The 11,181-nt window shown below is 35.5% G+C and overlaps 1 protein-coding gene and 1 pseudogene across 1 annotated transcript in view; both read right to left on the bottom strand.

Annotated features, from left to right (window-relative positions):
* Window positions 1–2,110, bottom strand: part of LOC104823595 (homeobox protein BEL1 homolog) — a 4,420-nt gene extending 2,310 nt beyond the window's left edge. The window contains exons 1-3 of the mRNA XM_010555232.2: window positions 1,916–2,110; window positions 818–1,816; window positions 2–65 (exon numbers count right to left, since the gene is read on the bottom strand). Coding sequence (XP_010553534.1) covers window positions 2–65; window positions 818–1,768 — 1,015 coding nt within the window. The 5' untranslated portion in view covers window positions 1,769–1,816; window positions 1,916–2,110. The remainder of the gene's footprint in view (window position 1; window positions 66–817; window positions 1,817–1,915) is intronic.
* A 6,339-nt stretch (window positions 2,111–8,449) lies between these two features.
* LOC104823594 lies at window positions 8,450–11,004 on the bottom strand (annotated as a pseudogene).
* Window positions 11,005–11,181: the final 177 nt, after the last annotated feature.

Genomic DNA, 11,181 nt, shown 5'->3' with positions numbered 1-11,181 from the left:
GCTGCCTCAAACGCAGCCGCCGCCGCTCTCATCTGCTCGCGGTAGTGGTGGTATCTCCGGTCAATCTACACCGTTTTGTTCATAGAAAGAATCGATTATTACACCGTATATATACATGTTTATGTATGAACAAGAGAAAAATTCTTCTTTTCGTATTGATTGCTATTAAAATGGGAGGTCCCCAAAGTCACCGTTTTAGTTCAAAGCAAATATGAAAAAAAAGCTAAGAATTCACATTATAATTTTCGTGGGGGAAATTATGTGCTTAAAAAAGAGAAACGATGAAAACAGGGGAAAAGGGGCAAAATCTTTTAAAATGAAATGTCAAATGTTTTGGCCTAAGAAAAAAAAAACATGTTAATTATTTTGTTTCTACAAATTTTGTTTGAGGGGAAAACATATAATAGAGATGAAGACAAAGAAAAGAATCTTCTTTATGTGTAAGTTGAAGCCTAATGGACCCTAAGAATCGAGAAAAATACAAGAGATGTGGATGAGATATCCATGTTTAGGTTTTCGAAACGAACAAAAACAAAGGACCCATTTTCGACCTAGCAATTGATTTTTATTTTTTTCATTTTTCACGACAAAAAAAAAATGAAGCTTTTTTAACAACTGTATAGCTAAATTTACATCTTGTAATTAAGAATTCACATTTTGTATATATGGACGCTTGTTCTATGGTCGGATAGCTCTCTCTTCGATTGAAAAGACAACATCTTTGAAAGACCCATGAATTGTTTTTGATCTACAGAAGTGTTATAATCACATATACGCATATATATATATATACCCATATAAGTTTGTGTGTGGGTACCTCATCAAGCATGGAGAGTAACTTGGCTTTCCTCTTCTGCAGTTCCATGAACTCGAGCGAGTGAAGAGGGGGAACATGTTTTCTTGAAGAAGTACTTGCAGATTCATGATGATGATGATGATGATCAGAACCATTATCGTTGTTATTATTACTTTCCCACTGTTGTTTCCCCTTTTCAATCTTCTGCTTCATCATCACGGTCTCTTCGTCACTTTGTTTGGTTCCGAGGCTGCAAAACTCATTAAGAAGCTCCTGAGCAGGAACCAGATACTTTGATCTCACGATCTGAAACTGATTATGTCCATGTTGTTGCTGTTGATGGTGGTGATGGCGATGATGGTTAGCAGTGTTGATGTCGCTATTGTTGTTCATCATCATCGTCATCATCATCATCTGGGTATGTTGGAGATTCTGGTGGAGTTTCCCGAAATACCCTTGTCTCGAAGAACCGACAACTCTTGTGGTGAGGACATGGTCGTGCTGTTGGGTTTGTGGTCTGAGTTCGAAGGATGGGAGGCTGATGCTTGTAGGGTTGGACGAGGAGAGAGAAAGGGAAAGGCCTTGGCTTGGTCTTGTTGCTATTGGTGGTGGTGCTCTCTCTTCATTCACTTCACATGGGAAATTACCATTGCTGATTCTCATGGAGGGTGGTGAAGAATCTTCTAGAAGCAGATTCTCACCTCCACTTGCCTCCTCAACCCCACTTGCCATGCCATTCTGGTGATGATGGTGGTGGTGGTGGTTTTGTTGCTTGGAGAAGTCTATCAAACCCGTGTTTGTGTTCAAGCCGAAGATCTGATGATGATGATTGGTCGTGTCATGGAACCCCTGGATCTGATTAACCATCTCATGATCCTGATGATCACGTTGGTGATCATTGTGATGATTATTGCTTGCTGGTGTGTTATTGGATGACCAGATCTCCTCAGAGGAATAGAAATCCCTTGCCATGTCTTCAGGACAAACTGGAGTTCATCAAGATCTACAGGAACCCAGCTCCTGAAAAAGTGGAAAAGAAACAATAAACAAAATAAAAAAGCAAACTTTTTTGAAACCCGGAAGCTCCAAATCATGGGGATGTAGCAGAAAGAACCATACCCATTAATTAGTATAAACCCTAGAAGAAGAAACAGGAAAGATACATGCTTTTTTCTTTGTCCTTCTTATTCTTTGGTGGCTATGGCTATGGCAGAGATAGAAAGCAAGAAGAGGAGGAAAAAGACGAGGGGGCTAAAGAGAGATAACGGAGGGAGGGAGAGAGAGAGCCGAAAAAGAGATTGTGTGGCTTCTCCTCTCTATTGTTTTGTACTTGAAAAAAAATATATATTCCCTTTTTTTTCTTTTCTTAATAAACCAACATGGACTTTCAAGATTTGTACCTTAGACAACAAAAAAATAATATTAAAAATGCAAAATAAAAGTAAATGAAATTGAAAAACAAACCTAGGAAGAGAAAATATCATCAGATGGGTATCTCTTCTTCAGAAAAACAGGAGAGATCAGATGATAGGTGATCATGACCCTCCCATATAGCCTCTATAGACTGCACTCTCTCTCTCTCTTCCCACAATTGGGTCAAATTAATACTTTACTGTTTTTCTAACGTAAAATATTTACGAATTTTAATAATTCACCTGCTTACGTGTATTTTTTTAAAATTATTTCCCAAACACCATGCAGATTTTGAGTTATGGCATATGTTACGTTTGAATACGTGTCATGGCATTGAGAACCAATGTTGGAACAATAAATAACGTATTTACTGGTAGAATGTTGTGTCAAACGGCAATGAGCAATCATCTTAATTTAGAAACGAGTCGAAATCATGTGAATATGATTGAAATTTATGATATTAACAAGTGAGCGACATGTTTGTGATCTTATCTCTTTTCCTCAATGAAGTAAACACTAGATTTATTTTAGGTATGTTTATTTATGAAGAGTTATAATTTTGTAACCATAATTTTTTTTGGAATAATAATTTATGTTGTAATAAAATTATAACAATATAAGAAACTAAAAATAACGCGTTTAAACATTATGAGTTGACTGAGACTAATTCTAGTTTTAGATGGATTTAATTAATAAGTAGACGAAGATAATCCCAACAGCATTATGTCTCCCCCAACCATTTTTTTTTTCCAATTCTCGATAATTTCGAGAACCCAATAATTTGTAGGAAGTCACGAACCATATAAGAAAATTCAAAATGGTACATGCATGCGTATATATATATATATAATGGTCCCACGCAATGAATTTCCGTGAAAAATTATTGGGGGAAAAAAGAAGAAGAATGGCATGTGGTACAAAACTTAGGAACATACGAAAGCAAAGTGGTAGACCATTTCCCTGCGACACAATCTACAAAACAGTCATATGGCATGTCTTCATCAATTCGTTTCATCTAGCAATTGATTATGATTAAATATATTTTTGAAATACTTAATTTAGTGCTAACGTTATATATACTAAACCTATATATATATATATAGCAACTACCCATGAAATGTATTTAAGCAAATGCATATTGCTATATTCTCTCATTAAAGTTTCTGTTTTCATAACTGTGGGATATCTTCAGCAAATACTCCAAATGGAGTAGAGTCTTCGAAAGACTCTGGGCGAAAGAGAAGCTCTGAAGGACGGAGGGGCAAAGTCGTCTTTTGGTTAGGTCAATAATCTGACCTAGGGTTTTGATGTTTTTGCTCAGACTTTGGTTTTGCCGTTTTGGTGTTCTCTCTCTTGTTTTCGCAAAGGCGTTTTTCGCCTCACCGTGTCCGGTGCCGCCAACGGCGGTTTTCCGGCGACGGCTTCTTCTTCTGTAACCCTAGATCGAACTCTTCCTCTTCCCGAGACGTAGGTACCGAGGTTCCCCTCGGTACTGAACTCGTATCTTCGGTGTCTCTCGCGTTTCTTTTCGGATCTGTTCAAACGAGGGTGAATCGGAGTGAATCGGTGAGGGATCGAAGGCCGGGAACCACAACAATAACCCCAAGTGCTGCACGAGTTTTTTTATTTTATCCATTGCATGATTCGTTGTGTTATTATATCCTCTTGGATAAATCAACGTAATCATTTCATATTTTATATATATCACCCCGATTCGAATCTCATATGAGCAATCACCAATATAAAAAAAATTTGATTGAATAGTAACAAAACTAGTTATAGTGATAAATTTTACCCTAAAGAAAAAGTGATAAAAAAAATATTTACCAGAAAGTAGTGATAGTAACATCTGTAGTTAATATTTATTAACAGAAATATGTGTGGTTCTTCTGTCTGAACTTAAGACAGGCAGTGTGTGTAACCTTAAAAATTGTCTGGAATGATAAATTATTCAATATAACATTTAATATTACCTGCTTTAGTAAATGTTATATTAAAGTTGTGGTGTATGGAGCAGATGGGCCATCGCCTAATACATAAATAAATTAATGAAATAATAAATAAATGAATGGTGTGAATGCCAAGAAAATCGAACCAGAAGTGGATGTTGAGTTCAGGCTTTTCTCAGATGTGTGTGTGTTTCTATTTCTTCTGATTTTCTCATTTCATTTTTTTTTATTTTTTATTTCGTGGCCCTCGTTTCTTTTTACTGCAAATCATTTATCTGTTCCCTCAACTCAATTTTAAATAATTTAAATTAAACGTTACAATTAATATCACAATAAATTGAACATTAATAATAATATCAACGGCAACACAATACATTAAACAATACAAGTTTTTTCGAACCAACAAGCTTCTGTCGGAATTCTTAAAAAATTAAAACTAAGATCCGAAAATAATTAAATTAAAATATGGATGATACGATGTTATTCGTAAATTAAAATATTTTAATGACGGTGAAAAAGTTTCTATTGAATGGACAAAATTGTATTTTTAGTTTATAACTTTATTTTACATATTATGTTTTCATTTGACAATTTTTTTTAACAACCTTTTGTTTAGGATAATATTGATTAGTTAACGTCAAGCCAACTTGTAAAGACGAGTACAGAAACGACAGATAAAAGAAGACAAAAATGAGTTTACTTTTCGACATTTATTATTTTCATCTTAATAATTTATGGATACAACTTATTTTAAATAAACAATTCAGTTATAGAATAGCATATTTCTATTTTCTAACGTAGAGTATCAATTTTAGTTTATATCGATAATATATACCGCTTTAAACTATGCAACTGTTTCATTCTGATTCATAAGCATCTCATATATATATATATATATAAAATTGTTTGGTTATTCTAATCCCAACAAAGAAGCTGTATGTCTCAGTAGTGATATTGGAAAATTATTATAGTTTATAAATAGTTATAACTAATGTGTGTGTGTGTGTGTATATATATATGAATTATGTATATATATATAGAGATAAATAAACAAATAACGAATCGCATGGAACATACATGCATTGGAAAAAAAAATGTTATAAAGAATTGTTCCCGGATTTAAGGGGCGAAGTGGTCCTTCGTTTTTTTTTCTTTGCATTAACACTCCGTGGAAAATCGCAATTTTTTTTTTCTTTCGTTGGGGACCATATTCTTTTTTCCCATTATTTTTATTATTTTGATGAAACGCGTCCTCTTCCACGCGCTAAAACAAAGGCTTCTACAAATGATTATTTTATCTATTCACGTTTTGTAAAGCATCACCTGTTTAAATCCTTCTAAACTATAGATAAAAAATGATTTATCTAAATAATCTGAATAAAATATTAAATTTGATGTATGTATGTATGTATGTACGTACACAAATACAAAAGGACGTGCGTGAAACACACGCGCTGGGTTCGGGAGTGAGCATTTATAGACCAACTCTCGCGATTGCTTTAAAGCAAAGTGGTCCAACAACGGGAGCCGCCCCCCTCCTCCGCCGTTTCTACGGATTACCGAAACTACCCCTGCTATTCCGATGACGTCATCACTCCGACTCCCACTGCTGTGCATGGCTTCTGTTAATGCAATGACCAAACTACCCCTGACCCTTTTTTTTCCCTCCTTGTAAACGGAATTTCACAGAAAGATTGGGTTAATTATCGCCCAAGAAAAAAGATAGCATGAATATTATGGATGAGAAAAAAATATATATATTATGGATGAGATGATTATAACGATGAAGCGTATTGGTTATAAGAACATAAAAGAAGATAAAAAAAAAAAACAAAAACAAAAGGGAATCAGAAAGTGGGGGGGAAATCTGAGAAATTCTGATGGATGTCGGAGACAGAGAATACTCTTTCTAAGCTTAGGGTTTGTTCTTGGAACTTGGAACTACACGACTGATCTCACTCTCCCATTTTTGTGCCATTTTACAGAGATGCTCATAGTGTGGTCCACCTCATATTCTATATATATATATATATATATATATATATATATATTCATTCATTTATAATGTTAGATGCATGTGTTTATTATATGCTTACAACAGGTGCTATTTTCGTGGAAATCAAACCTATATATATATATATGGTTTACAAGTTTACATTATATATTATGATAGAATTATCTCGTGCTATGAAAGATGATGATATTATACAGTTCATGCATGGTCAAGAATCAAGATGGAGTATGGGGGAATATATATATATATATATATATATATAGGGTGTGATAGTGGTGTGTATATTTGGAAAGAAAATCAAAATAATTTTCTAATTGTCAATAATAATAAAAGAAGGGAGGACAACTAATAAATGAATTTAGCTTGTTGGAATAAATAAAAATAAAAGAAGGTGCGTATAATATTAAAGAAGAGGAGATGTGGTATGTTTTCCCCCTAATAACCAAAGCTGGGTCCCAAGCAATTGCTTCGGGGACCATCCCTCTCTCCCCCCCTAATGTGAAACGCACCCAATTAATTTCCCATTCACACACACATTTATATATATATATATATATAAATTCACCATTTGATATCAACACCACAAGAGAATTGGTTTGACCGACGTGATACAATATATTCGCATGCATTCCGCAGATATCACTAATTAAATTGATGGATATATACGTATATGTATATGTTTGGTCAAATATTTATGACATGGAAAAAGATTTTTACATATATACACACATAATACGTACATATATCAGTGATTAATTTGTTTTCTGACCTAGCAATATTTGTTGTGAGCTAGGTTTAGTGTAGTGACAGATAAAATAAATTGGCATGCAAGTAATTCAGATTTAAGACATACACATACATATATATAGTAAATACTACAAAATTACATATCAGCGCCAACCATGTTTTTTTTAGTCAATATATATCACGGCCAAATTGTTTAAAATTTAGTATTTAAGTTAAATGTTTAATTATATAATGAAATGCATTGGTTGAGACGTATGGTGGCATATCATATAAATTATTGCTTTAGATGTTTATAATACATATATTATTATGTAAGTTTGCACGTATGGTTGACGAATATATTTTATATCCATATTTTTTCTTTATTTAACTGTTTTTGTGTCAATGTCGAGAAGTTTCCCACATAAACTATATTCTACGTCGACCATAATGATAGTTATCGGGTAATGATTACGAGATCTTCAAAGAAGGACAAAATAATTACATTTTTTAAGGAAAAAATATAGTGAAAGTCCTTGTGTTATTTTATTTTTATTTTTTAAAAAAAAGGCAAATATGAATAACATCGTCAGTCTAGTCATCATATCAGCTCAAAACAAAGCTCTTATTAATGCATTTTTTTTAATATACACAATAAATAATGTAACATTATTACTGGTCATGGCGCCACAATACAGAGTCTTATAGATTAAAATTTGCATCACCTTTTTTTTTTTTTTTGTATCTTTGTTGTTTTTTTAATCTTCAATTTATTCTCAACGAAGAATGCAGAAATGCCAAATGGGACCGTTGATATTAGGCCGAAACAATTTTGTTAAAAGGGCGGCAGAGAAACCACGTGTTAGGCCCAATACGATAACAGTCACAAGTAAATGTAAATGGGAACTTCTCAAAATTTGTTATAAAAATTAAGAAAATAAGAATATTCATTAATAAAATTGTTCGGATTTTATATTAAATTTGACTCGATCATCGGTTTGATTTGGTTATATTTTTATTCAGTTTCAATTCAATTTCGATTTTTATTAATAAAAGTTATATATTTTTTTAAAATTATTTTTATTCAATTCGATTGGTTACGTTCGATTTCTTCATTTAAAGTAATTATAATAAACGATTTTTTAAAATATCAAATTCGGTTTAATCATGATAACATTTCAAATCGATTCAATTATTAGATTGTTAATCAAATTGTTTGAACGCTAAAAAAAAGGACGGAAAAGGAAATCACATAAAAGATCAAAATAATAATAATAATAATAATAATAATAATAATAATTAAAAAAAAAACTCTAAAAAAAGATTATATCCATTAGCAATGAAAAGGATGCATCAGCCGCAACACCACCACTCCAACTCACAGTTAGCACATCATATCAGATTCAATTATTCATTTTGAAATGGAACCGAAAAGAATCAAATGGAATTAATATATAAACCTAATAGTCATATATATGTTTTTTAAGATCGAAATAACCAATTCCTAATATTATCCATTTTTGGTTACTACCACCCTCCAAAAAAAAAAACAAAAACCAAGATCAGGACAAACTTTAAATTTAAATACGAGGTTTCAAGTTAATTCGAATTTTAATTTAGACTAATCATTCCCCTCCAAGGCACTCTTTTCTCTTCCTTCCCGTAATGATAATATACCCTTGCAAAATTGACAAACAGTAAACATGAAAAGCCTATGGCGACCATTTTCTCACATGGGTTAATATGTTCCTTACTCATAAGGTATAATCCGATATGATCTCTCACGAGTTCTGAACAGTAGTTGCAGCTGTGATTCTTAGTCGAGCCGACGGCTTTTCTCCCTGTTAAATCCGTCTCCAGAACGATCGCTTCCACCAGATCTCGAATCCTCTCTGGATATTGGGACATTCCTCGTCCGAGTTCAAGAACCAATCGAACCAGTCCAAGAAGAACTCTTGTTGCCAAGCAAGTGGTATTGCTCATACCTTCCTCAATTGGATTTCCATCGAAATCGTTGTAGAATGGTTTCAACCAGTTCCTCAGAAGCATACACCTTACCTCTTTATGTGCCAGAATCTGTCCCTTTCCGATCCCGATCAAGAAGCCTAGAAGTTACTCTGCTGATTTCGTACCTGTGAACAGCTGGAACTTTAGCATGAGCCTCGGATAACTCCGAGAGAGAAGCCCATGTTATCAGAAAATCCTCGGCTATTTGTCTATCTATCAGAATGTCCAAAACCCAGTGCAGATTATCGGCTTGTCTCGCGATCTGATCTACACTTTTCATGTCTGAAGCGGCTGCCTTAAGAAAATGCTGCTTGAGCATTTGCAAACACCCATCACAAGCAGAATACAAGGAATCTTTCCTAAGATCATTCCCAGATGAATTCTCGTGGAGCATTTTGGAAACCAGCGTTTCCATTTCACGCCTGGCTTTCTCATCTTTGCCCTCAGAGAACAACGTTGAGAAGTTTTGGAAGCACCTCGTCGTTGCTACCATTACTGCTTCCATTGTTCCCGTGGCATGCTTCTCCAGATAACCTTCTCAAAACATCTGTTGCCCCTACGTTTTCGAGGTGTAGTTCAGATAACAGTGAAGCAATTTTCTCTTCTTTCGTCCTCGGACCATGGTGCTGCTTCCAAGTACTCGAGACATGACAGCAACCCAGCATCAAAGCCAACTGCAGCTGAAACCTGAGAAACACCACCAAAGGAAATTCAGGAATGACTAAATAAGACCGAATTTGAAATTTTGATTGATCTGAGATTCCTGTAAAATCCGAGATCAGGTACCAAATCAAGCAACCGAGTAGAAAGGAACAGTTTTTAATCAAACATCTGGGATGAGGTTGCAGATTCAGCTTAAAATAATGCAATCTTAATAAACTAGAATCTGCCTTTCTGTACAACAATTCACCTATTCAATTCGTACAAGACAAATCAACATGGACCAGATAGACATTTGAACAGATTTCAAATTGCAGCCTCAGATTCAACCAGATATATAGAATCTGAATCCTTTTCCTAGTATTTCTCACAAAGCATGAAGTTACAGCATTGATCTACAATGGATCATTTACGTCCAAACAACTGTGATTTTAACAGGAATCACAAATCATGTTATTGGATTTTAAAAGAGAAATGCGTTCACACGATAGTAAGGAACCCGACTGTTTGACTTTACTCGCCGCGATAATGCAACAGTTCAAACCTTTCCTATTCGAGTTGAATAGTCTCGCCTTACCTTCAAAATGCCAAGAACCCTAGGCACGTCATGTTTCATCAGCTTCTTCCTCAGATCCCTGCAATACATCAACATCAACATCAACATCAACGTTTCAATATATACCTCAACGTCGTCACAATCCGAGATCTCTATAATGTAGGGGGAAGACGACGGGGGTCGCTGCTGCTTCGACCACCGATCCGACAACTTCATCGCGAAAAACCTACTGTGAGCGACAAGAATCTGCCTGTGCACCCTCATGGTTATGCTAATCCCATCCTTAGAGCTCAGTGTCAGCTTCACGTCACTTGAAGTCGGATCGTTGAATTGATTCCCGGGGCTCCGACACGCCAGGAGATCCGAAATCCTCTGCATTGCGAGCGCCTGTTTGTCCTGAGCCGAGCCGAGGATGTGATTCGCCGTCTTCGAAGCCGCCACCGCCGCCGACGATGAAAACAGCGACGGCGATGGCAAAACGCCATTATGGAGCTGAATCGGCGTTCCACCAGCGAGTCGGGCTCGCTTGACATCATCTCGAAGAGCGTAGGACTGGATCGCGTCCTGTCGAGCAGCGGCGGCGACATAGGGTTCAGAAGCCCTGCCGTCAAGGCAGAGTTGAAATTCCTGAAGCTCGACGGAAAATGTGAGTCACGCGGCGAGCCATGGCCATTCGCCGGCGCTGGAGAAGCAGTTGCCGGGGCTAAATCCATCGACGGAGATAGACCACCCGCGGAGAATCGGATCCGTTCGAAACTGAAAGGTAGGCAGAGAAGAAGAAAAGGAGCAAAGCGGGTCGATTAACTGGAGCCGTTGGATTTAACCTTGACCCGAGATTTTGAGGTAGTTGATGGCATAACTGGAGCCGTTGCAGTACCACCAGGAGTGATAAATGCTACGCTTAGACCTTAATCCAGATTTTTGTATTTGTTTATTATATATCTTTTTTTTAAAATTTATATATTTGGATGGGCTTTTTAATTTTATATATCCTAAAATTAGAAATTGGCGGTTATTATCACGATGAAGAAGTACGCGTCAGTATATATATATATATATA

Source organism: Tarenaya hassleriana, unplaced genomic scaffold (genome assembly GCF_000463585.1).
Source record: "Tarenaya hassleriana unplaced genomic scaffold, ASM46358v1 Cleome4, whole genome shotgun sequence".
NCBI classification, from domain to species: domain Eukaryota; kingdom Viridiplantae; phylum Streptophyta; class Magnoliopsida; order Brassicales; family Cleomaceae; genus Tarenaya; species Tarenaya hassleriana.
This window is presented reverse-complemented; position numbering and strand designations above follow the sequence as displayed.